The sequence below is a fragment of the Pisolithus orientalis genome (genome assembly GCF_024613125.1).
Source record: "Pisolithus orientalis strain OTSU chromosome Unknown F5J12scaffold_8, whole genome shotgun sequence".
NCBI lineage: Eukaryota > Fungi > Basidiomycota > Agaricomycetes > Boletales > Pisolithaceae > Pisolithus > Pisolithus orientalis.
Window position 1 is genome coordinate 34,478 of NW_026260789.1, and position 24,221 is coordinate 58,698.

Sequence of the window (24,221 nt, forward strand, 5' to 3'; positions counted from 1 at the left end):
AGAGGAGCAATCACATGGCAGCAGCATCTGAGATTTACTTATCATTTTCTCTAGTCTACAGGGTCAATTGGCTCTGAATGAGGGCACTGCGGGACAGATGGAAGGAGGAGGTTCAGCTGTTGAAATGTGAGCAGGAGTGGACTAAAAACTTCTTTGAAAACAAGGTAAGATTTTGGACTGGCAGAAAGGCTGCCACATTGGCAAAGGGACAGGCCAGGCCAGCATGCTATTCTGCACAGAAATGCCAGATGTATGGCAGATCAGCATGTCTTCTGTGAACCATTTCCATCTAGAGACCACTAGCTATCTGCAATGACATCATTTTTGAGATCTCCCAAATGATGCCAGGGTTATGGATTGTATATTGGTTGGTGTAGTTGAATGCAAGCTGAGCATTTGCTGATGAGTGCTGCCTTAATGGCAGATGCATGCCACCATGCAAAGCCATGGGAAAGTTGGCCAACACTTATATAGTATGACATCTCATCTTTCATGCCAGTAAGTCATGTCATCAATGTTCACCATGGCCAAACTCTCCATGGCCATACAGTACTTGGGAATAAGGTTTTGTTGCCTTGTCGCTGCCATGAAGAAGCCAGATTGGTCTGAATACCAGCACACTAGTTGGTATCAACATTTCCTGGCAGAAGCAGTAAGCCACTGTTCCTGTGGTGGTGCAATGGTTGATAGTGGTACAGGGTACAATGGAGTGTCTGATGGGCGCAGCATCTCGCCATCCCATTACCCTGATTGTGCCTGCTCACAGCCAACAGGCTGTTAGTGTACCTGAACGATGGTGATTGGAGTCCCTGCAACATTTTAGCTTTCATCAGAAGCTTGAATCCCTGCCTGACTAGGATTAAGGAGTGCCATGTCAAACTGGCCACTACCATGTCCCATGCATGGTGGCAGAACAACAGTGGCAAAGTGGAATTGGGATATGAGAGGAGACCTCTGTGGGACATAATTACAGAAGCCACAGAATTTTTCGCAGGAGTATCAGTAAGTGGCAGCACACCTTTGCTCACTTCCAACTCACCCATTGTATCAGAATGGCAGCATCTCACTACCACTGCTTATTAATTCACATCCATCACCCACTGCTGAATGCACTGCACTACATGTGATGTGCACAGAAGGCTTGAAGGATATTGATCAAGAGTTATCATATCTTTCCAAGTTAATCTTACATTCACAGGAGCAGATGTCATCAATAGAAGCTGTTACCCAATCTAAACTTGCTTTACAGGTTGTGTGGGTGGAGTCAGTGTTGAACATGTGGGAATGAATATACAGCCTCTGTACATATTATCAACCATCTATAATGAGTTTACTTTGGGGCTGGTAGCTTTACCTTATCAGAATCTATGCTGGTAAATGGATAGGGGCATTCCCTTGATCAATGGATCTTTTGTGCACTCTTCTCCCTGTGGCCACAATCATGTCAATGTCATTCTTGGGCCAGCAGCCTATAAAGCTATCCACCAGGTTCACAGTCAGAGATCCATGATGTGCCAGCACCATTGAACCATCTCCAGCATGGTGCTTGAAAACTGCCCATTCAAAGATGCCACTAGCAAAACCAGCTGGTCATCTGGACCTTGATTCATGTTGCTGGCAGTATTGGAAATGTGCAACCCCCAATTGGAACATGTGGAAGGGGCTAATATCTTCTGTAATGTATACTTCAGCAGCATTCATGGTTGTTCAAGGTTGTGTTCCAGCCAGGCTGCATTCCAAAATGCCAATGAGGCTGTGTTCTCATTGCTGCAGAGAGCTTCTATGCCACATTTAGTTCAATGTTACCACATTAGTCACTACCATTGCCAGCAACATTGGCCACACAATTGCTGCAGCCAGAGGGATCCATGCCATGTGTATTCCTTGCATCTCCAGATGATATCCTCCTTGTTGCTGGTGGATTCCCTTAACTTCCCCAACCTGATCACATTAGAAATGTCTGGTACCAGCACATTCCCATCCAACTATCTACTTTCTGACCAGCTTGTAGAGTACATGCACTGCCAAGTTCTCCATGAGACACATCCTTGCATTGCCACTGTCCTGCCACAACCTCTCAAACTCAAGATTCAGACATGTATTGTGCTCAATCAAATGGTGACAACACTGGCCAAGGCCTATTGTAATCCCCATATGCTGTTTTAAGAGAGCTGCCACACATCCCACTAACATTTAATGCAGTTCCCTCCAGCATTGAATTAATCAGGCTGTTGGAAAGCTTATCACCTTGAGAAACAGGTTTCAATTTGGACCAGGAGGCCTGCATCCTTTCTGCTCATCCACCATATCTGAGTGGGTGTATTTGGATGTTCCTGCAATCATTCCGGGTGAAGAGGATGCAATTGCTTTGTGGTATCTACCCAGTGCATTGTCACAATCAATGCAGGTAGGCATTGTGATGTATCCTGCTGTCCTCAGTTCACAACCCTATCAAGGACCAGATGATGGGAGCTATTCCCCCACTTTCCAATATGTTGACTCAAAGCATATCCCATGGTTCCTGGCAAACATCACCCAATTACTTTCTGGTGGATCACCATTTGCCAGCAGGCTGCTTAGAGCTTTCACCACCCTGGCATCAACTTGGTCATGCTGTGAGGGTCATCCTCATGCTTCATCTCAAAATACTCATTGCTAATGTTGTAGACACTGGCACACCAGCCTTCCATATCTGCCAACCTTGCAGCTCCAGCCACTTGGCAATGGATCCATGCCATCCAAACACCATTGGCAATTCTCTGCTACACTTTCAATTATGCACCCTCCTTTGTACAATGCTGGTCACCAAGCCATGCAGCAGCTGACTGAGTGGTCTGCCATAAATGATCCCAAAATGTTGGCAGTCCTCCAACACTGGCCAATGGTTTACACCAACATCTCCATGATTGCTAACCAGTTGGCTCCCCTCCATCATGACCTGCAATCCCATGCTGACTGGTATGACATGCTCATTAGTGTCAGCAATTATTCTGAATGCATTCTTGACATTCCCTCTCTTGGTCTTCAATTTGATTACTGGCCTGGCACTGTTGTAGCCTTTTCTGGCCAGCTTTTGCAGCATGGTGTGAATGATGTGAGCGGCAACCATTGCTCACTAGCATTTTACATGCAGGACAATATTCACAACTGGCTTGGAGTCCCTTGAAGTGATTGGATCCACATTCCATTGGTGTGGCAGGCTCTCACAGGCATGTAATGCACCCATGGCACCCTGTATTGTATTGTATTGGTCCTTATTGTTGGAAATATCATAATAGTTCTGACTCTAGATTTACATGTGTATCAACACATGGTACATCACATGACTTTGCTCACCAATCAGCTCCACAATGATGTCATTATGATATCATCTATTGCATCATATTCCATAGCATTCTCTGCTATTCTTTACTATACATAGTAACTATACTGTAGCTCTTTCCTTTTAAGTTACTGGACCGTGCATACAGCTACATGTACATAAACTTGGGGTATCTTTCCTAGAGTCCCCATCGTCTCAAACAGACAATCTACTGTTCATACACACACTTGAGCACCAACAAGTTTACCTTTTCAAATCTACTCACTAACTCATAAAGGCAAGTGCTCTTGTCTAGCTCTTCATAGTAGCCTGTCCTCTGCACAATACTTATTTAATGCCCCAGGCATCCAGTATTTGATCAGCACAATCCCAGTTTGAATGAAATCTATGAAATCAATGCAATATTACTAGCCACCATTCTGTGATCATATGAAGTATAGGTTATGATCTTATACTGGTGGTAAGATATGCAGTATACTGACAATTCATGCTATGCTTCATGTCCATATCTATAGCACCCTAGCTGTGTGCTGCTGTATACAGAACTATCCTCACTGGATGCCATGCACTGACATGAATCCTACTCAATCTGGATGTGTGCTGTGGTATGTTGGGTCAATGCCATTGGCTGCTGAGAACTGCCAGTTTATTCTTCTGCATCTAACTGTGTGCTGCTGTATGCAGAACCATCCATGCCACACATCAAACCTTGATGTGGATCCTAAGGCAGTCAGGTGTTTACCACTGTTTGCCATGCCCATGCCACCAGCTGCTGCCACATTGCCAGTGTGTGCTGAGCAATATCTGCCAGCTGCCACAACCCTCCAGAGACTCCCAGAGTAGGTGCTGCTAGGTGCTGCAGTACATGTTGCCACAACTTCCCCATAAATTATGCTGCATGTTGCATTGTGCCATAATGTGGAATGCCATATCTGTCAGATGCTACTGCTTCCAAATACAAGGTGCTGCACTGCTGAGCTATCCCAAAGCATGCTGAGGTCTTGTGCCAACTTCCAGTGCTGAGCTACACATGCTGCAGCATGCCACTGGATAGGTGACATCTCATACTAGGCTACTCCAGGTACTACAGGGACAATTTGATTGTGGCCTACTCATGTGTTATTTGATAATAGAAGCTGGGCTGGTCCATACAGCAGGGGGATGACTCAATGTAGGGCTCAACCTCCACTGGCCCATGGTTTTGGAGGATGACAAGCTGCAGGATTGTCAAGTCTATGGAGAGGAATATACTCAGACTTCAAGTTGGTTGAAGCTGAGGTGCAGTAAGGAAAAAACAAACTGCTAAGTGTCCGCTTTTGGATTACATAATGCTGTGCTTGGTGAACCACAACTAAGGTGAAAGTGATAAACTCCAACACATGGGACATGGCCAATTGTCAGCCTCTGCTGGCCCTGTCATATGGTACAATGTAGGTACATTATGTGTGATGACTACAGCATGTCTGGAGTTTTGGAGGATGACAAGCTGCAGGATTGTCAAGTCTATGGAGAGGAATATACTCAGACTTCAAGTTGGTTGAAGCTGAACAATTAACTACCTATGGAGAGGAATATACTGTAGGTAGGTAAGTAAGTATTCCAATATAATGAATGGAAGGAGTCCCACCTCAGACTTCAAGTTGGTTGAAGCTGAGGTGCAGTAAGGAAAAAATAAACTGCTAAGTGTCCGCTTTTGGATTATGTAATGCTGTGCTCAGTGAACCACAACTAAGGTAAAAGTGATAAACTCCAACATGCCCCTTCAATGAGTATAGTCAAGAAGGAATTAAAAGAAAATAATACCCATAGCTTCAGAGAAATGAACATGCTTCTCCCTAGACACACCCTTAGTCAGCACATTGGCCACCTGGTCATTGGTAGACACATAGTTGACAACTACTTCTCCAGAATCCACCTTCTCTCATATGAAGTGATGATGGATTGCAATATGTTTCATGCGGTCATGGAACATCACATTTTGAGCCAGTGAGATAGCAGATTGATTGTCAATGAGGAGTGGAGTGGGTTCATGTGACAACACAGTCTTGAGTTCAAGGACTAGGGTACGAATCCAGATAGCTTCCTTCGTGGCAGCACATGCGGCCATGTACTTGGCTTCTGTACTCAAGAGAGCAACAGATGATTGCTTTTTTGATGACCAGCTAACAGCTCCACCAGAAAGGATGAAAGTATAGCCAGTAACAGAGCAGCAGTCATTGATATCCGCTGCCCAATCTGCATCTACATACCCAATCATGCATGCATTTGAGTCTTGCTTATAGGTAAGATGGACATTGGGGGTGCATCACAGATAGCGAAAAATGCACTTTAGCACAGTAGAGTGTTCATGCCCAGGGCATGCAGCATGACAGCTCAACATGCCTACAGTAAAGGCAAGGTCAGGCCTTGTTGCTAGCATTGCATACATAAGGGCTCAGAGCACCCTGGTATGACTTGGTGTTGGCCTCTGGAATTTCTAGTTTTTTGAGCTTTAGGTTAGGCTCAATGGGGGTCACAATGGCTCACCCCTCACTCATTCCAAAGCACTCAAGAATACTCTCAACATATCTCTTCTGTGAGAGCTGTATGATACCTTTATCATGGTTGTGCAGTATCTCCATTCCTAAAATCCAACATGCCTCCCCCAGATCTTTCATCTCATACTCCTGCAAGAGCTGAGCCTTGACATGCTCAATGGTTGTGTGGCACTTTGAGAGTATTAGCTTGTCATCTACATAGATAGCAACAACAATGAGTATGCTGTTCTCGACTTTAAAGAAGAGGCTATGGTTGGCCTGGCTTCAAGTGAAACCCAGGGATTCGAAAACAGTCCAAAGACAAGAGTACCATGACTTGGGGGCCTGTTTAAGGCTGTAGAGTGCTTGTAGCAGCCACCAGACTTTGTTGCTGTCAGGAGGAAAGCCCAGAGGGGGGCAAAGGTATATTTCTTCATCTAATAGTCCATTTAGGAATGCAGATTTAACATCCATCTGATGAATTTCAGGATTATACTTAGCAGCAAGCACCAGGAGTATGCAGATGGTTGTGAACTTGGTGATGGGTGCAAATGTCTCCATGTAGTTGATCCCATGTACCTGTGTAAAGCCTTTGGCTACCAAACAAGCCTTGTACCTCTCAATTTCACCAGTTGGCCCTTGCTTGATCTTGTAGACCCATTTCGAGTCAATCAGTTTATGGCCAGGAGGCAGGGCAACTTCCTCATACAGTCTGATGGACTTAAAGGTCTGTAATTCGTCAATCATTGCAGTGTACCACTGATCTGCATCAGTGCATCGCATTGCATCATTGAATGAGCAAGGTTCATTGTCATGTGTTGTGGATGCTTTGTAAGCCACTTCCTCATTCATCTCAGCCACCTCAGCCTCGCTGTTGCCACACACATGCTCTCACTCTCGAGCAACTTTGTTGATGGGGCTTCCACCCTCACTCTCTGCACCTGAACCCTCCAGCACTGCAAGCTGTTGACTAGGTAAGGTTGTCCTGTCATAGGAATTGATGAAAAAGCGATAATCATCATCTCTAGGTGGTGCTTTTTGTGATCTGGTGGACCTGCAGGTCTCCTGAGGCAGAATTGGAGTTGGATAGAGCTGCAGGGGTGTCGCTTTATGCATGGTAGGTTTTGGCATCGTCCTAGCTCACTTTACTGATGGTTTTGAGGCCATTTCAAGCGCCTTTTTAGGACTCTGGCTGCTGCCTGGCATGTTACCCTCCAAGTGCTGTGGGGAATGATCTACCTTTGATCCTGAGTGATCAGGTGCGTCGTTTGACTCGATTTTGACCTCATGGACAACATCTTCACTCTCTCTCTCACTAGACTCAAGATCCCCATCATCAGACTCCATGTGAGCATGGCCTTCCATGCCTGAAGCCCTGATGGTATCCAGGTGCAATGTATTGCCCTTTTGGGCATTCCCTCTTATGTCTGCTGGTTTACTAACCATGCCTGCAGGATCTTCTTCTATCTGGACATGATCTAGGCCCACTGCTGTGCTTCCCTCATCAAATACTACATCCCAGGATTCGAAGACACTGACCAGTGGGCTGGTGTAAGCACAGGTATGCTTTCTTGTTCTCTGCAAAGCCCAGATGAATGCATTCTAAGGACTTTGCATCTAGCTTCTTTCTTTTTTCCTCAGGTATATGTACATGTGCAGTGCAGCCAAAGGTTCGGATATGGGCCAGCAATGGCTTAATCCCTGTAAAGGCTTCATATGGTGTGACATCCTTGGAGATGGCACGGGTCAGTAATCGGTTGATTAGGTAGGCCACATACTGGATAGCATCCCCCCAGTATTTATTTGGCAGTCCAGCATCTTTTAGCATCACCCATGCACTTTCAACAAGTGTGCAGTTCATCTGCTCAGCAACACCATTCTCCTGTGGGGTATAGGCATTCATCTTCTCATGGTGGACCCCTTTCAACTTGAGGTAGGCCTTGAACTCATCTGTGCCATACTCCCCACCTCCATCACTCTGAAAATAATTTGCTTTTTCACCAGTCTTGAATTCAGCTCAAGCAAGGTAGTCTTTCACTGAGGGGAAGACTTTGTCCTTGGATTTTATTAGTTTAACCACAAGGTGGTGCAAGCGAGCATCAATGAAGGTTACAAAGTAGCAGTGTCCAGTTTGGGCTGTAGTCTCCATGGGGCCACATACATCAGAGTATGTCTGGTAGAGTACTGTTGGGCTTTCAATGTTTGACCTGATGGGTATCACCTTATGGTGTTGCTTCCCTTCAAGGCAAGGTTGGCATACTGAGTTCAAGTGCTCAGTGCCAGTAAGCTCCATGCCTTCAACCATTCCTGCTTTAACCAGTTTAAGCACAGATTTTGTATTTGCATGCCCAAGTCATCGATGCCACAAGTCAAGTGTGGCTACAGACTTTGGTGCTGCAGCTGCGAGTACCAGGAAAGTAAGGGTAGGGTCAAGTAGTGGAGATGGTCCTTGTACGACAAGTGCTCCATGACTCAGAGAGTGAGTCCTTGCTGCAAGGATGTAGAGTGAGCCTTGATGACGACCCACACCTACAGTGTCTGTACCATTGGTGACTGAGCATGTTCCACCCATGAAGGTGACCTGGACATTTCTAGTAGCAAGGTATGCCACTGAGAGGAGGTTTGCACTGAGATCTGGAACAAAATAGACCTTCTGTAGTAGGATTCTACTGGTCTTCCCATTTGGAAGGTCCATACAAAGTTTGATCTGTCCAATGGCAGTAGCAGGAATTGTGCTCCCATTTCCAACGACTACAGGCTGTGGGGGTGAGAGCATCTTTAGTGAAGCGAACCATTTCTGCTGACAGCACATATTCACAGAGGCACCAGAGTCAATGACCCAGTGCATGTGTAGATTCTCACCATTGTCAGTGGCCATGAAGAGCTGTAGGGTGCTGTCTTCAGCAGGTGAGATGCATGCGACTTTAGCAACAAGTTTGTCCTCCTTAGGCTTATCCTTTTCAGCCTGTGACAGGGACTTGGCTGCCTCATCAGCCTTCTTCTTGTAGCAGTCATCTTTGACATGGTTCGTCTTCTTGCAATAGCCACAAGCCTTTTTCTTCTTTTTTGTCATTCCTCTTTCCCTTTTTGTTAGGCATCTTTGTTATGAGGGCAGTTTGTGCCAAAGAGGTGTGGCAAGACTTCTCTTCTATCAAGACTTGGGAAATGACAGAGTCCAGAGTTAGTTTCTCATCAGATGACATGAGTATAGTGCAAAGGGTTGAGTACAAGGTTGGAAGGGAGATGACCATGGCTATGGCAACAAGAGAGTCTTCAAGGGGCTGTCCAAGAGACTTTAGGATTGTTGCCTTCTGCCACATGGCATTAAGCTGCATCTCCATTGAGACATCATCTGCTAGGGTACCATGAAATAGTTTGCCTATAAGGTAGGCTATCATTTGTTTCCCTTTGCCTTCATAGCACTTGCATAGCTTTTTCCAGACTTCTGCTGCCATCGTGGCATGCAGAACATCACTAAGTGGGTCATCCTTTAGAGTAAGCATGATTTGAGCCCTTGCTTCTTTATCCTTGTAGTGCCAGTCTGTGCATGCAACTGGATCAGCTGCTGCATCAGGTGCCTTCAACTTTCCTTCTACAAGCTCCCAAAGTCCACAGACATCTAGGATCATCATAATTTGGTACTTCCACATCTGGAAGTTTGAACCATTGTCTTCAAGGGATGGTATGTCATAGAGTCAACTGGAGGCTTGAGTAGCTTTACCCAAAGGTGTAGTAGAGGTTACTGTTGAGGCAGAGACCAGGACCTTTGAGGGACTGGAAGTGGATGCTGACAGACCAGACATAGTAGACACTTTGTACCAGACTTGATGTGTTCAACTTTCCTAGGATTAGAACTCACAAGTGGGGCTCATAACCTTTTGGAGGATGATGAGCTGCAGGATTGTCAAGTCTATGGAGAGGAATATACTCAGACTTCAAGTTGGTTGAAGCTGAACAATTAACTACCTATGGAGAGGATTATACTGTAGGTAGGTAAGTAAGTGTTCCAATATAATGAATGGAAGGAGTCCCACCTCAGACTTCAAGTTGGTTGAAGCTGAGGTGCAGTAAGGAAAAAATAATCTGCCAAGTGTCCGCTTTTGGATTATGTAATGTTGTGCTTGGTGAACCACAACTAAGGTAAAAGTGATGAACTCCAACATGGAGAGTTCCTAGAGCTATGAACTACAGGACAGACTTGTCGACGGTATCATGGCTCTGGAGGAATGTCACATTCCTCTAGAGCCATGACATGGTCTTGGGGCACTCGCATAACTCTGGAGTGAAATCGTGCTGACCGACAAGCTGCCTTTCACTGCTGCATACCTAGAAACCCAGGTTCCTCTCAACGTTATCATTATAAATTGGGTGGGTGATGGTGCAAGAAACCCCAACTTCGACGTGGTACATCTATGGCCAGATGTCTTCTTTGCCAGTGCCAATCGCTGGCAGCACCCTCACATACTTGATGTTGGTTAGTACCGTTTGCATAGCATCATCTACGCATTTGAAACTAAAGGCCTCGCGGGCTTGGAATTGCCTTCTCCTCAAGGACGTTCTTATCGAGAAGCATGGGGAATGCACCCATCCGTATTCTTTCTTGCCTGACCTGCTGCAGCCTCTTGCCCTCAGGAATCTGAAACTTGTTAACTTTGTCCCTACACCTGAACTTGCAACTGCCACACCCACGACACTTGATCTGACGTTCTATGGTCACCCGAACTGGACCGCAATTGCTCATATACCTCTGCTTATCCCCGCCCAGCTACTTACGATACGCTTACTCACCAGCTACACCACTAGTCAGATGCTTCTGCCAGACCCCGTTGAGCTTCCGCTTCTCGAAACACTCATACTCGCGCTCGACAACTAGTATTCAGTTATGTTAAGACCGAAGGCATCGACATTACCATTTGCTAGGATATATTTCAGGACAGGACTTTTCATTGCAGATGACATAATTTTGGATTCCTCTCCAGCAAGTGTTCCACGAAGGTATGCATACAACCTTGCATCTTATAAACACGTAGGTTACGTGCACAAGGCTCGCCGCACCTTGCTGTAGCGACGGCGGGGCTCATTGGTGGGTCGAAACGGAAAGTGCCTGTGTCACGCTCATTGGCAGTCTGTGATCGTCAATTTCTGTGACTTACCACCTACGCTCATGGTACCCACGCGTTCGCATACGATGAGTATTCTGAAACGACATTTTTAAATAGGTGATGTATTGGTATCGTCCCTACAGATGAGCTTATACTCCGGGTCATTCTTGGGAGAAGTGTTCAACTAAAGCTTGCTTGTGCAATTCCAAGTCTTCAAGTGTACTGCGCAGGGCCCTCCGTTCCCAGTTTCCGAATATAAATCCTTCGTATAGCATGGTAGTAGCCAACCATGTAATAGCAATAGTAAACAGAACCAAGATAGGGTTCACCCACGGGACAGCAAGTGCCATAGAGCCAAACGTGAGGATCAGCAATGCTAGAATACATATTGCGAACGTCGTCAGCTCGCGGCGCGACCGTCCCCATGAGACACGATAGGCAGCCTGGAGCGCCCCAAGGACCGCCGAAACGGATGTCAACGACATTTCAGAAGCCTCCCTGGCCCATATCGACGCAGTGCTCTTTAATATGTCGTTCGTTTCTGGTGCCGGCCTGTTTGCTGCCTCAGGCATATCGATTGCAAATGTTGCCTCCACCCCGAAATGATCGGAAAAGGAGCAATTGTTCCTCGGGATCAGGGTTGTAAAGATGACCTTGGAATCCTGACACTCCAGTTTTGGGATGGGGGGGTTGTGGAAAGGATGGTTGGGACGACGAAAAAGAATGTAATCGAGGCGTTTTCCTTGATACATTCTAACCAGCGGATCGAGGGATGGCTTTGGATCACGGTAAGAGTTCAAGGGGGAGTCGGCTGTAACGCCGTACTTCACGATGCCGTCGACCGGAGATATCACTTCGGAGGGGGGTGAAACATAATTGTGGGAAACCGTCCAGGCATCGAACAGACCAGCGTGATCAAGGATGACGCGCATGGGAAGGCTACTGGGTACACTATTGAAATCACCTAGCTGGAGTAACAGCGTAAGTGAGGTGCCATCAGTGAACACAACCAGTTACTTACAGCAATCACATAATTACCGAGCTCAGCAGCTTGCCTGACCACTTTTGCAAATTCCCAAGCATTGACCAGGCGATGAGCGCGCTTGTATTCTGGGCCATCTTCGCCTCCTTTAGCGTATAACTGAGGTAGCGGGTTGAGAAGCCGCAAAGAAGGGCGGTATTTGGGCTTACGTGGGTATCAAAAACCTGCACCTTTCCAAGGATAGGGTGCATAATGACAATACTGCCTACTGCTTTGCCAACAAACCAGTCACCACCTGCCACATCTATTGGTTCTCCGTTAAGAGAATATGGTGTGACGCTGGTGGAGATGATAGGCCATTTCGTGAAAATAGCCAGACCAGCACCCAACGCACCGCTGAGATAATGGTATCAACACAAAATCGTAAAAGGGCACACAGAGAGCGCACCTTAGAAATCGTTTGGCATATGGCAGCCTGTGTGATACGGCGCTTCGAATTTCATTATAGTCCCCCTCGACCCACAGCTCTTGTAGGGCAACAATATCATGGTCGGAATTGGAGAAAGCGTCGGCAATGGCTGCAATGCGTTCCCGACGGTCTCTCGAGACATATTTCAAACCCCTGCAGAAATAACATGAACGATTCAGAAGTGTGTTGTAGTACGAGCTCGACTCACCAACAGTTAAGAGTGGCAACCCGAATGACGTCCATGCTGCCATGAGGCCACTGCTAACCGCTCGTCATGGTCATCAAATATTAGGGAGTCATCACGTGATCGTCTCCTCATTAAAATGTAAACGCGGTTGCCATTTCAGTGGCAGAGCAGGCGACGATGGCTGTAGCGTTTACTCGTGAAGAGTACGTTTCCCGCATTGTATGGGTTACGATACTTACCTGACGTGCTAATGGATAGTATCGAGATATCGACGAGAGCGGCTGATCACTTCACGCGCCTCTACTACACCACTTATGATTCCCCCACTCGTGTGGAGGACCTCCCCAAGTTCTATCGCCCCACTTCAACACTAACGTGGAATGGGAATCCTTGTCAAGGGTCCGAAGGCGTAAAGAAACTTATCCAAGACATGCCCAGCACCCGACACGAGGTCCAGTCATACGATTGCCACCCCATATCCGGTGGGTAACTTGGCTCTCCTTCTCTTGCCTCAGTATTCAATTACCTCAGGGACGCAACCACCCTCGCTGTTAGTATTTGTTTCCGGGAGTGTTTCCCACGGAAAGGTTCCAGCAACTAAGTTGACTTCAAGTCGCTCCGTCGACGACCAACCTCGGGTGTTCTTCCAAACATTTGTTCTGGTTCCGGATCCCGTTGCGCCATTGGCCAAGGTCGGGGAAGTTGCCAAGTATTACATTGATGCTGATGCGATGAGATTTGTTGGTTGAGGTCCAGTACTCGCGCTCAATTGACGAACCAATCCATGTCTCACTTCTTTACGAAGCGAATAACCCCGAAAGCTGCTGCGACTCTCGGAATTTCTATGCAATAATACCTTTGCTATCGAGTTAACGTGTGCGGAAAACGTTGCGGGATGTCCAGACGCGCTTCGTGGAGGGCAAGATTTGTCGCACTGCAACCTGCCCCGCCTTGGAGACACACTATTTGCAAGGCAGGATTCCATCCTCCACAATACTACTCAGCGGAGCTTCATCATGCGTAATGGTTGCTCAAGTCGCTGTAAGCTGGTGTCAGCCTGGACCACCACAAAGAAGACAAACATTCACTCCTAACCACGCCTCAATTCTGTGAGTCGGCGACTAAAACGTATGGTGGCATTCTCATTCTGGAGCGAGCGGGGCACAGCCTCACGTGGGCCCAGTATATAAGATTACTAGAAAAGGACGTGTTTACAATGCCCACAAGCCTCCTAAGTTCCTACCCTTCTTCATCACCCCCACTCACACGACCAGCTGAGTGGAGTCGGAGCACCGAAGAGCGGTATTCGGGGAAAATGCAGAGTTTCTGACAGGTTTCAACCTGCAGTGGACCTTGTAGACAGGGTCACATCCTCAGAACCCTTTTATGTAATTGGAAAAATAGCAAGATTTCAGATCTTGAAATATCCGAGTCAGCCCCAGAACTAGCCAGCATCAAGATGCCTCACTCGCTGTTGGCAACGATTCGGTTTGACCCGTTTCTCGAGACCTTTACCTGGAATAATGACCTGGCAGACGGTCCCCCCTCACCATATTTTTTGCTTTCGTATCAGTTTCACCGTTTGGTATCGGCTAGCGTTGCCGCCCAGTGGCCCTCCGCACACCTAACTTTTGACAAACTGAAAAACGTCTGCGACAATATTGTATGCAACGTAAACGGTGGGTGTATGCGACAACCCTTAAAGGTGAGTTTGGGGATCTCTTTGCCTGACCACGCGACAACAGGACCGTCCAATAGATACGCGTCATTTTATCACCTTCCGGTGACCTTACTGCGTCTGCCGTACCTATTCCCCCGCTGCGATATGACCCAACTTTACCATCACTGTTCAGTCCAGACGTGATTTCCCAAGTTCCACTCGAACCGATCTGGACAATTCATATTGACACCCAACCAACGTCGGGCACGACGTCTATGAAGACAACCGATAGGCAACCGTATGACGACGCTCGTGCACGCGCCGGCATGCCTCCCGTGGGCGTTCCGCCCCATGGCGTGGATGCGCCGGGCTGTCCGGACGACGTGATTTTATACAATACGTCTGGTGCAATGACGGAGACTTCAATATGCAACATAGCATTTTATCGCAGAGGGAAGTGGGTCACGCCACCACTCAGCGTTGGCTGCATATCGGGGGTACTTCGGCAATGGCTGCTGGAAAATGATCGCATCTACGAGGCTGAAGAGAATGAATTTTTACTGAATACAATTAGTGATAATGATTGGGTATTGGTCTTCAATGGTGTCATTGGCTGTCGACTGGGAAGGGTGCGAATACACGATTAAAGATGGGAATACGTATACTTTTTTTTTTGGTCAATCAACTCGTGCGCATCATTCGCCCGCTACCACGTGGCCCTCCCCTTCGAAAATCTCTCCATCCATTTCACTTAAAATGTAGTCCAGGACAAAGCTTTCCTGGACTAATCGGCCCAACCTAGAGAGGTGACGTTGTGTGTATGGAATCAAACTATCAATCAACTCCTTGAACGCGGTTCTTCCGCCTGCCTGCTTTCGGGGGTTAGCTTCGGACGAAAGGGCGTCCGACGACTCGTTTCCAAAGGCAGAGACGATGTCTTCGATGGGCCGTAGTTTCACCATAGCGTACAAGACACTTTGAGCGACCCCACTCGTTTTGGCATTGGAGTTCCAGTCGCGAACGTACCGCAAGAGTAGTGCAAGGTCTTGCCCAGATAACGAACGGAGTACCTCATCTACTGCCAGATGGCCAGTCACGGATCCATTGCTTACTGACAAGGACTCTGTCGCTGATGACTTGATATCCCCAAACAGTAAAAACAACTTCCCAGGTTGCTGCATAGAGAGCGCAAGCTCTATTGCTCTGCGGTAGTCATGCAGCGCGATATAATTCACGAAGTCTTGTTCTCTATAAAACAGGCAGGTCAAGCGAAAGTAAAAGGGGTCACTACGAGTGTCTCACTTGAGAACCTGCTCAACGCGCTTCGCTTCTTTTTCTTGTTCATATTCCTCAGTGCAGTCTTCCCAAAACGTGACAACAGAATCAGCAGCTGCAGAAACTATAACCCGCTCGTCTGTGCTGATAGCAAGAGCCCAGACCTAGCAGTCCATAAGAAAAAGGTTCCAAATAGCAGTGACCGCCCACCTTGTCCTCATGGTTATCCAACGTCGCAGTGCATTCTTCTTCCCTTGTGCTCCAGAGCTTCACAAGGCCATCGGATGCGGAACTAACCAACTGAGTTCCGTGATTGATGAAGTCCACGCGGAGAACTGAGTTGGCATGTCCCTCGAATGTCTTTACACAGGTAAAGTCCTCCAGATTCCACAGTCTTATGGTCTTGTCACCGCTGCCTGTAGCCAGAACACGTTCCGTCTTCCCAAACTTCACATTCCAGACACCCCGTTTATGCCCTTTGCATGTCCCCAGGATCTTAATTTCGCCAGACGGAGGTCTTGACCCGGAAGACGGACAATAGAAGATTTCGTAGACATTTGCTGTGCGGTCTTGTGACCCCGATGCCAGTAATTGGTCGGTTGGTGCAACGTCGAGGGAGTTTATATCCTTTTCGTGAGCCTTAAACGTTGTAAGGCTGCGACATTTAAGGACCTGTTGGTCGTCACTCGTCAGTGGGACGTCCGACAAATCCCACATTTTTATCGTGCGGTCCTGACTGCCAGTAAATAAGAACCGAAGTCGTGTATCGGTGTCACTATGCGTCCGAGATATTGCAACCGCCCCAACACTCCCTGCGTGGCCCTCGCAGAAAGCGACGCAAGTCCACTGCGCGCTGACGGCTGACGAATGCGAAGGGGCCCATATTCTCGCAGAGTTATCCTTGCTACCGCTTGCAAACACATGACCACCTGCACTTCTGTCCAGAGACAACACAATGTCCGAGTGGCCAGGTAGCAGTTGAACACTAGAACCCGAAGTCGAGTATACACGAATCAGAGAGGAATTGGTAGCGAGGGCAATGTAATTGTCATGGACGCTGCTTTCGGAGGCATTCGAAGGATAAACTGCCGGAGATAAGAAGGCTGCGTCAACAATTTCGTCATTAAATCCAATCAACTGCTGGGTAAGTTTTCCGGAATTAACAGAGTGGATGAAGATATTCTGGTCTGCGTGAACGGAAAGGACAGCTTCCAGAGTCGGTATGTACCTGTTTGATTCAGAGAATCGCAGGAAACGGTGATGATCCAGTGCTTACATCGCTTCAAGTACCTGTCGCTGCTCCTCCTGCTCCTGTTCCCAACCTGTGCCCAGATGATGAAGGAGAGTTCCTTTCCAATTCCATATTTTAACAACGCCCTTTTCTCCAGCAGTAAATAGATGTTGATCGGCGGCCGTGGAGGAGCCGTCACAGTCGCAGTGGACAAATCCGACGGCTTCCACCCGTTCCATTACGGGGATAGTCTTGACCGGGGTGGGACTGGTGACCAAAGCTTTGGACTTGCCCTTGTTTTGGCCAAGGGTTGCACCAGAAAAGGTCATGTCCCATATCAAAACCACCGCATCTCTCCCGCCACTGAGAAGCCATTTGCCGTCTGGTGTGACGTCCAAGCCACGGGGTACAGAGACATGACCCTCAAGAACAGCAACAGGACGCAGTGCCCCCTGATCGTTCCTCGACGTTGCCGTTAAGTCAAACACCCGTATCTTGGTGTCAACAGAGGCGGTTATAAGCTGGGCGACACGTTCATGTTGGCCGAGAGACTCGTTTCTTGGAAAATTGAACTTCAACGCACTAACTACACCACCGTGCCCCTTGAATACGTGAGTCACATGCCCGGTGGATATTTCCCAGACCTTTACGACACCGTCCGCTGATCCGGACGCAAGGTAAGTTGAAGTTGGGTCGACAGCGCACACATGGACTGGAGCATCATGTGGACGGGCTGTTATTCGAGAGGGTGGGGCAGGTTGGCCAGTAAGCGTTTTGGGAATCTTAAAAAGCCTGAGAGAAGGTGCATCCGTAAAAGTGACGAGGTGGGATGCATCCGGCGTCAAACAAAGTGAAGTAATACTTTGGCCATCCTGCACGCAGAATTACCACAGCCAACACATAGTAGCAAATGCACCACTCACACTCGGGAATCGACATAGTAATCGGCCACGTTTTACGTCCGTAAACAGCGCCTCTCCAGAGAGACAGGTGACAATGTTTGAACCATTCGAGGTGATCGCTACCGGGCCACCTGTATACAATGGTTCAATCGTACGCAATTTCTTGTAGCTTCCCGATTGTTAGCGTATTCGTTACGTAGGAATTCCGAAAACGACACACCCTCTGTATTTTAAACGCTGATTTCCTACCATATTTCTTAGTCGAGGTACTGGAAGTTGTTTGGTCACTTGAACACCAGTCTGAGAGCACCAGCAGTATTTGCAGCCTATGTACACACTAAATCGCGAGTCTGATTGTCGTTGAATCACGTGACAAAAATTCATCACGCGCAGCTCTGTACAGTCGCGATTCCTCGCTAGCGCCTACAAAGCATCCTTCGACCACAGTTGTGTACAATTGCGGAAGGTTGATCTTACTGGTGGGCTTCGGCCAACCGGAGTGTTACATATTTTACGGGCTTGGACCAGCAACGAACATACTCACCGGCTTGCACCGGGCGCTCTCTCCACTGACACGCATTTCATGTTCTGATACTCCATCCTGCCACTAGGTGCAAGTTCTAAAAAATATGGTACTATCGGTGGTCTATCAGCGACTACATCATTATAAACATTTCGTTAGTACTTCTGTATTTACCCGGTATCCAATGTGCGTGTTCTACATATGTACTGGAAGTGATGGAAGATGCATACTAAGCATGCGGGCCTTCAAGGGCGAATGTCGGGAGGGTGGCATGGAATTCGAGGAAATTCGCCAGTCAGAATAGAGTAAGGAGATTCCACCCGGGAAGCTCCATGCGATACCAGAGATAGTGTGGCAATAGTTGTGACGAGGAAACCTTCGGATGAGAAGTTCCAGTAAAGGACGACGAAACGTTAAGTGGAATCAGCACTTACTGGATGGCAGAAGGTTTCAGCTCGCATGACTTACGCTCTCCCGTTGACTCTGAAGTCGGAAGATGGTTTCCTCGGCAACCCTTCTCAATCGTGCTTCCTCCTGTGCCACCCTCTCGGCCTCCCTTCTCTTCCTACCTTCTTCTTCCAGCATATTCTCAGTAACTCTCAGGGCAGCCTTTGCGCGTGCAGCCTCCGCATGCGCCTCTGCGAGTTGATCTGATATTCGCATCGACAGGGATACCGCGTCCGCAGATTGGCGACGCAGCCCTGCATTTTCTATTTGCAGACGGTCGATAAGGCCTTCGTCAACGGTGGCAAACACGTTAAGGCTCCGTTCTGGACTGTACACACGTGAAGGGCCCTCGCGAACACCAAAGATTCCGAGGCTAGAAGTTGATGGATGATGATTACGAGGGACGATCATGTCTTCTTCGCTCTCATACTCCACTTCTGACATATCACATTCGTCATCTTCTGCCGCTATGGTAGAGCGCTCTTCAGCTGCATCGAGTTGCATTTGCGAGCGTAACACCGAATTTAGGCGTGATTCGCTTGGAGATGCTGACTCTGGCTCCGTCCAGACTTTTGGTAACTTCGAGTTACTGATAGTTTCTGTCGGCTTCCTTGGCCTTCCACGTCTCTTTTTCTCTGAATCTTTTTCTGAAGTCTTCGAGGATCGTCCGCGCTTGCGCGGTCGTTTGGTGCCCGGGGGTGCGGAAAGATTTACCGTCCAGTATGAACCAAACCCAGGATCAGTGACTGGGCGGGGTTGACGCTCAAAAAGCCTGTTTAAGGAGAGGTGGTGGCGAACTGATTGCTGTAGACAGGTGTAAAAAAGTGACTACGAACAACTGCATAATGTGATGGCATACCTTCCAAGTAGGGCCTGCGTTTCGAAAATATGTGTATTTGTTTTCCATAGCCGCATATATTTCGCGAATAGTCAAGCGCTTATTAGCACTTCCTAGTATCGCACAACGAAGGATCACGGGTAAGGTATGCTGTGGCCGACCATCTGTATCGGGCAGACAGTCCAGTGTATCAGGACAGTTGGGGTGTGGTTTGCGTTGCGCACATCTCAGATCCGCCGTACTGGAGCTTGGCTCTGCAACTACACTTGCACCCGCGTCCGATGCAGATACGGGTGACTGCCGACCATCCTCGCGCTTACGGGGGCTGGACGACGGTCTGACGACCATCGACAAAGGGGTGAAAGAAATGAGCACAGCCTTCCATGTTTAAAAAGGAACATACTCATATAATTCCGCTTGATCTTCCGTAGGATTAAGCAAGTTTTTAATGCTCGACATGCTTGCGCACGAAGAGACCTGCTAGCAGCCGTCAAGTCGGACAGCTGTAAGTATATACAGTCGAGTCCCCGACGCGCATTTGAGGTGTGTTGTGGGTCCAGAATGGATTACCTAAGCAGGAGTCGATCATTTCTTTCTTGAATCAATAACCCTACTGACAAACTGGTTATTAAGTTGGACTAATATTAATCCAACGATATTCTACATCGAATAATCAAAATCATACATACAAGCAAGCCCGAAGATGGAAGAAAAATAAAAGAAAGAGAGAGAGAAAAAGGCGTTAATAATAACCACTAAAGGGTCCATGACCATATTGATAGCTGATAGGTGTGGACGCTTGCGATTCCCACTCCTGATCCAACCAGCTGGGCTGATAACACAGGGGAGGAAGTGCACCCTGAGCAGAGATATTTACGATTGGAGGCTGCAAGTATGGCTGAGGATTAGAGGAAGTCGTTGTTTGGGGCCACGGTTCATATCCAGGATGACATGATGTGGCAAGGTCGATGCCTGGGATGTCTAATCCCAGCATTTGAGCCATCATGCGAGTGCTCATGTCTTGGATCCCTCCGGTGGGCGTCATGAACTCCGTTACTGCAGGATCAGCAAAAACCTCCTGCTGAGGCGAATCGGGGCACTTCTCTCGCCCAAACGCGTCGTCCGCGCCACGTTTTTGCCGATCAGCATTCTGTTCAAGCCGTAGGGCAATATTACTGTCGACCTTCACCTTGGCTCCATTCAGGAGATCCCATGTTCTCCCCATGCTTGGCCACGTCCCCTACTCGGACGTTACTACATCGCCACGTATATGTTATGCACACTTACTTGCATCTCTTGCAAGGCGGCCAGCAGCTGTCGAAGCCCAATATACGCTTGGACGTTTGAGGGAAATAGCGTCACTGAGCGCACTCAGCACTAACCAAAATCTCCTGTCGACCTGGCAACTCACATGTAAGGATATGCATAATGCTGCCTCAAAAGTTAATACTCAAGACGACAGCATGCTGCAATTAACTCACCCAGCACTGAGAAGATAGGAAGAAAGGAATGGTGTACTGTGTTTAATATCGAAATTCTCACGATAGGTTGTTACTAACCCCACGTGAGCACGCATCCCTCGGAGAGAAGGCTAATTATTTACCAATATTGCTGATATATGTAGCAGCGCCCTGACATAGATCAAATGCCTTGAGCGTCGTTGTATCTGAATTACCAGGCTTGTTGTATAAGTCAGAATCCGAGCTAGCAGTGGAGTTGATCAGTTATACTGATGGGAAACCTGTTTTACTCACCCACTCCAATTTGGAATGCTGCCATCAGGATGCTATGTGAGTAAGTCATGAGGTGATGGGGAAAGTTACTCACAAGGCTCTGTGCAGTAGTAAGACAGCGGACCAGTACTTGATATGGATAAACAGGATCGGAGGTGGTGGAACAATACGCTTGCTGGCTGGGTCATAACTAAGGCCGTCCGGAAGCTGGTGATACCACTGATCCAGGCGGGCTTCGAGATCGCTTAGAATTGCACGCCTCGAACCACGCCTGGTGGCCTTGACCGGATAAACTTGGGATGAGATAGACCCTATGACTACAGCTGCAGGTAGCGCACTCAGCATCTGTTAACAATGAAGTACAAGAGACAACACGGACAGAGAGATGCGGCAGCACGGAAACATTGCATTACTAGTATAGTTGAGAATGGTTGGCGAGTGACCAAATCGGCGCCACCTTCATCCTCGTACTGTTGATTGATGAGATTCATTTGCACAGCGACAGAAACGACCCCACCTCGTCAGCGTCAGGGAAGAGCGTATCATAGTCATTCTCCCTTATAGAAACAGGACGCCCTAAGAACAAAGTGAACATAGAAAACAGTCGTACCAATGCCCACACACCCATATAGATGGAAGTATGCCTAGACAACCAAACATTAACAAAGACCTGGCACTCCACGACAAAAAATGTGTACTTGTCTGCTATGCAGCATGCCCACCAAATTTGTTTCCTGACTTGGTTCTCCTCAGCGGAGAACATTCTCTTTCCGTTGCACTGCCAATCGTCCGCGGAACGATTTAGTCCAAGATCCAATGCCTGTGATTGCACCTCAGGAAACCTCCAAACCTAGATCTGAACGAATACAAACCATCCTAATGGCCATTCCTAACAGAAATGAGCTTTTTCAGTAACTGCCTGAACCCACACAAGTTTACAATACCAATATAAAGCCATCCTTGCTCCATGGAGCCTAGAACATCCATGAGTTAGGTTTCTCCTCGACGCATATGCGCCCTACCTATCCCGAATTCACGGTGGCCTAAGAGGAGTAACGCCTGACATGTGGTAGCCCGACAACTTTGATATACTTGCGCTGCAGTTTGATCAGTCATTGAACGGCGAAGCAACGCTGAGAGGCAAACCTAGAATGTTCTTCGCTTGGACAAAATGTTCACACGTAGTATTTTCCCATAATTTATCCGTCGACCCAGGATTCGGCCTGTCAAGGTAACGAGCAGCAACAGCGAACATGGAGAGAAGGAGCAGTTTGGTAACAGTTTGTGATGGTTCCGGCTGCGGCGAAGACGAGCTCCCACTGGCTTCAGGCGTAGCCGGGTTGCTCCTTCCACTGCAGTGAGCAAATAAAAAACGATAAGAATTAAAATCCCACTTTCGCTTCCTGGATAGAGGTAGTCTGTCAAGCAAGTCATTTCTGTGGGCACAAAGCTTACACTCACCATTCGTTCCACTCTCGCAAAAACCGACCCTTATGAATGACAGGGAACATCGGGTGGGCGTAGGAGAAGTATAGGTTGACAAGTTGATCTTGAACAGGTGGTGGAGGTAATTTGACGTTTATGTCATTCTCAGGCGCATCATATGACATGTTAGCTTTGGTAGATGGCCAAAATCGGGCCATAGGGAGTCTCCTGAAGAGATGTTAGTGCATTAAAATGAAAGATGAAGGTGTAAGCCCAACCAAACCCCTCCTTCATTGCGTTTATCCAAACGATCACTCCTCGAAAGGAGATGGAGGCCGCTTGTTTTTCCGTGATATCGAATCTGGTTCAACAAGCATCAGAAGTAGGATCAAGAAACCGCCAGGATCTTACCTCTTGATTTTCATCCAACGACAGTTGGCCGAAGGCCGTGGTTGCACGAGACTCATCTACGTCATCTGAGTCTGCATATGCCCAATCCTCAGCAACCAGACGGGTAGCTTAACCTTAATACTCGCCAGATAAGCTTTCTATGGTGTACATCTCATTCCAGTTGGGTTGATGTGGGGTCGGGGCGATGACTGGTTCGTTTACCCGAGGTCGTCGTAATACGGGACCCATGTCCGAAGGGCGGGATGGAGAATGGGATTGCCCGCTGGTTCCTTCTTTGTCGAAGGCAGACCTTGTTAACCGCGCAGTCAAGCGATCCTGCCAGTCCGTCGTAGGAAATGTGGACAATGAATTAGCTACATAGGAAGTGAGCCAGGAAACGCCACAAAATAGTCCGAGCCAGACGCCTTAAATACCTCTGGATGATTTTGATACAATTTCTCTAGACATGCGAGACTGACGCCTGAGCCGTGAGGACTCGCGCACAGAACCTTCATTGCTTCGAAAAATACAGGCTAAAAAGTCTTCTTTGGTAGCCCCGGTAGCTTGTGTAAGGCGTCCTGAAGGGCCCTGCACCATAGATGAGTGACAGCCTCGGAACTATATCCCAAAGCACAAGCATACGAATGGGCCAGTGTCCACCCTGTCCAAAATCTCTCGTGCTAAGTCATCCTCTCGAATCTCTGCCAGTAAGTTTTGCACGCGCGAATCGGAACAGGCAATTATGGCCCCTAAGAGAGCCTCGACTTGATGCCACCGCTGTTCGATTGCTTGAATGTAACCTTTCGGAGGCCCACGCTTATAGCTTGGCCCTGAAGAGTGTTGACTGCCAAGCTGACTTTGCTGCACGTAGAACTTACCGAGGAAAGTACATGCTAAGTGGGTGGAACATATGAATCCACTCAATCAGGGCGGTACGAAAATCCACGCACTGTTACCACCGACTGCACAACTCCTGCAAGATCCCGGTACATGAGACGGCTCGCATTTGCTCTTCGTCTTCCTGCACTGGTCACAAGCTGAATTGACCACTTAGCACACAATACGACCTGAGGAACAGCGTGCAATAATACCCCGAGTACTGCGTTTTCGAGAAGAAAACTGGTCTTGAGTGACCTCGTCGTCTGAGGGCTCTGAGTCGTTCCACTGAGCTGCTGACATGGCGACACACAGGACTTCGAAAGCCTACTTCAGTAACACC

At 47.8% G+C, this 24,221-nt stretch overlaps 8 protein-coding genes across 8 annotated transcripts; 4 read left to right on the forward strand and 4 right to left on the reverse strand.

Annotated features, from left to right (window-relative positions):
- Positions 1-523: 523 nt before the first annotated feature.
- Positions 524-1,288, forward strand: F5J12DRAFT_781362 (uncharacterized protein; the record flags this gene model as incomplete). The annotated part of the gene is made up of 4 exons (XM_051742555.1): positions 524-652; positions 699-796; positions 858-1,002; positions 1,250-1,288. 4 exons carry the CDS (start codon positions 524-526, stop codon positions 1,286-1,288), a joined length of 411 nt encoding a protein of 136 aa, XP_051601581.1.
- An 8,966-nt stretch (positions 1,289-10,254) lies between these two features.
- On the forward strand, positions 10,255-10,790 carry F5J12DRAFT_911827 (uncharacterized protein). Its single transcript, XM_051749053.1, has 2 exons — positions 10,255-10,312; positions 10,391-10,790. Exons 1-2 carry the CDS (start codon positions 10,259-10,261, stop codon positions 10,709-10,711), a joined length of 375 nt encoding a protein of 124 aa, XP_051601582.1. The 5' UTR covers positions 10,255-10,258; the 3' UTR covers positions 10,712-10,790.
- A 5-nt stretch (positions 10,791-10,795) lies between these two features.
- Positions 10,796-12,676, reverse strand: F5J12DRAFT_817800 (Endonuclease/exonuclease/phosphatase). The gene is made up of 6 exons (XM_051745148.1): positions 12,600-12,676; positions 12,371-12,544; positions 12,132-12,318; positions 11,962-12,081; positions 10,992-11,908; positions 10,796-10,942 (listed from the first exon to the last, which is right to left on the reverse strand). Exons 1-5 carry the CDS (start codon positions 12,632-12,634, stop codon positions 11,102-11,104), a joined length of 1,323 nt encoding a protein of 440 aa, XP_051601583.1. The 5' UTR covers positions 12,635-12,676; the 3' UTR covers positions 10,796-10,942; positions 10,992-11,101.
- A 72-nt stretch (positions 12,677-12,748) lies between these two features.
- On the forward strand, positions 12,749-13,684 carry F5J12DRAFT_817802 (uncharacterized protein). The gene is made up of 4 exons (XM_051745149.1): positions 12,749-12,781; positions 12,837-13,060; positions 13,110-13,617; positions 13,667-13,684. Exons 1-3 carry the CDS (start codon positions 12,756-12,758, stop codon positions 13,325-13,327), a joined length of 468 nt encoding a protein of 155 aa, XP_051601584.1. The 5' UTR covers positions 12,749-12,755; the 3' UTR covers positions 13,328-13,617; positions 13,667-13,684.
- A 353-nt stretch (positions 13,685-14,037) lies between these two features.
- F5J12DRAFT_717766 (aminotransferase) lies at positions 14,038-14,885 on the forward strand (the record flags this gene model as incomplete). The annotated part of the gene is made up of 2 exons (XM_051741084.1): positions 14,038-14,283; positions 14,337-14,885. 2 exons carry the CDS (start codon positions 14,038-14,040, stop codon positions 14,883-14,885), a joined length of 795 nt encoding a protein of 264 aa, XP_051601585.1.
- Positions 14,833-17,967, reverse strand: F5J12DRAFT_817806 (U3 small nucleolar RNA-associated protein). Its single transcript, XM_051745150.1, has 6 exons — positions 17,867-17,967; positions 17,668-17,815; positions 16,790-17,616; positions 15,724-16,741; positions 15,541-15,677; positions 14,833-15,486 (listed from the first exon to the last, which is right to left on the reverse strand). Exons 1-6 carry the CDS (start codon positions 17,896-17,898, stop codon positions 14,934-14,936), a joined length of 2,715 nt encoding a protein of 904 aa, XP_051601586.1. The 5' UTR covers positions 17,899-17,967; the 3' UTR covers positions 14,833-14,933.
- Positions 17,968-18,240: 273 nt separating this feature from the next.
- Positions 18,241-20,020, reverse strand: F5J12DRAFT_817808 (uncharacterized protein). Its single transcript, XM_051745151.1, has 4 exons — positions 19,858-20,020; positions 19,476-19,791; positions 18,604-19,420; positions 18,241-18,545 (listed from the first exon to the last, which is right to left on the reverse strand). Exons 1-3 carry the CDS (start codon positions 19,911-19,913, stop codon positions 18,620-18,622), a joined length of 1,173 nt encoding a protein of 390 aa, XP_051601587.1. The 5' UTR covers positions 19,914-20,020; the 3' UTR covers positions 18,241-18,545; positions 18,604-18,619.
- A 44-nt stretch (positions 20,021-20,064) lies between these two features.
- Positions 20,065-24,213, reverse strand: F5J12DRAFT_817816 (fungal-specific transcription factor domain-containing protein). The gene is made up of 24 exons (XM_051745152.1): positions 24,094-24,213; positions 23,953-24,039; positions 23,881-23,895; positions 23,645-23,832; positions 23,437-23,590; positions 23,149-23,376; positions 23,024-23,094; positions 22,891-22,973; positions 22,649-22,840; positions 22,334-22,590; positions 22,210-22,284; positions 22,132-22,161; positions 22,060-22,076; positions 21,886-22,007; positions 21,812-21,831; positions 21,705-21,763; positions 21,567-21,657; positions 21,282-21,510; positions 21,209-21,226; positions 21,058-21,158; positions 20,936-21,008; positions 20,866-20,885; positions 20,742-20,815; positions 20,065-20,694 (listed from the first exon to the last, which is right to left on the reverse strand). Exons 1-24 carry the CDS (start codon positions 24,179-24,181, stop codon positions 20,197-20,199), a joined length of 2,790 nt encoding a protein of 929 aa, XP_051601588.1. The 5' UTR covers positions 24,182-24,213; the 3' UTR covers positions 20,065-20,196.
- Positions 24,214-24,221: the final 8 nt, after the last annotated feature.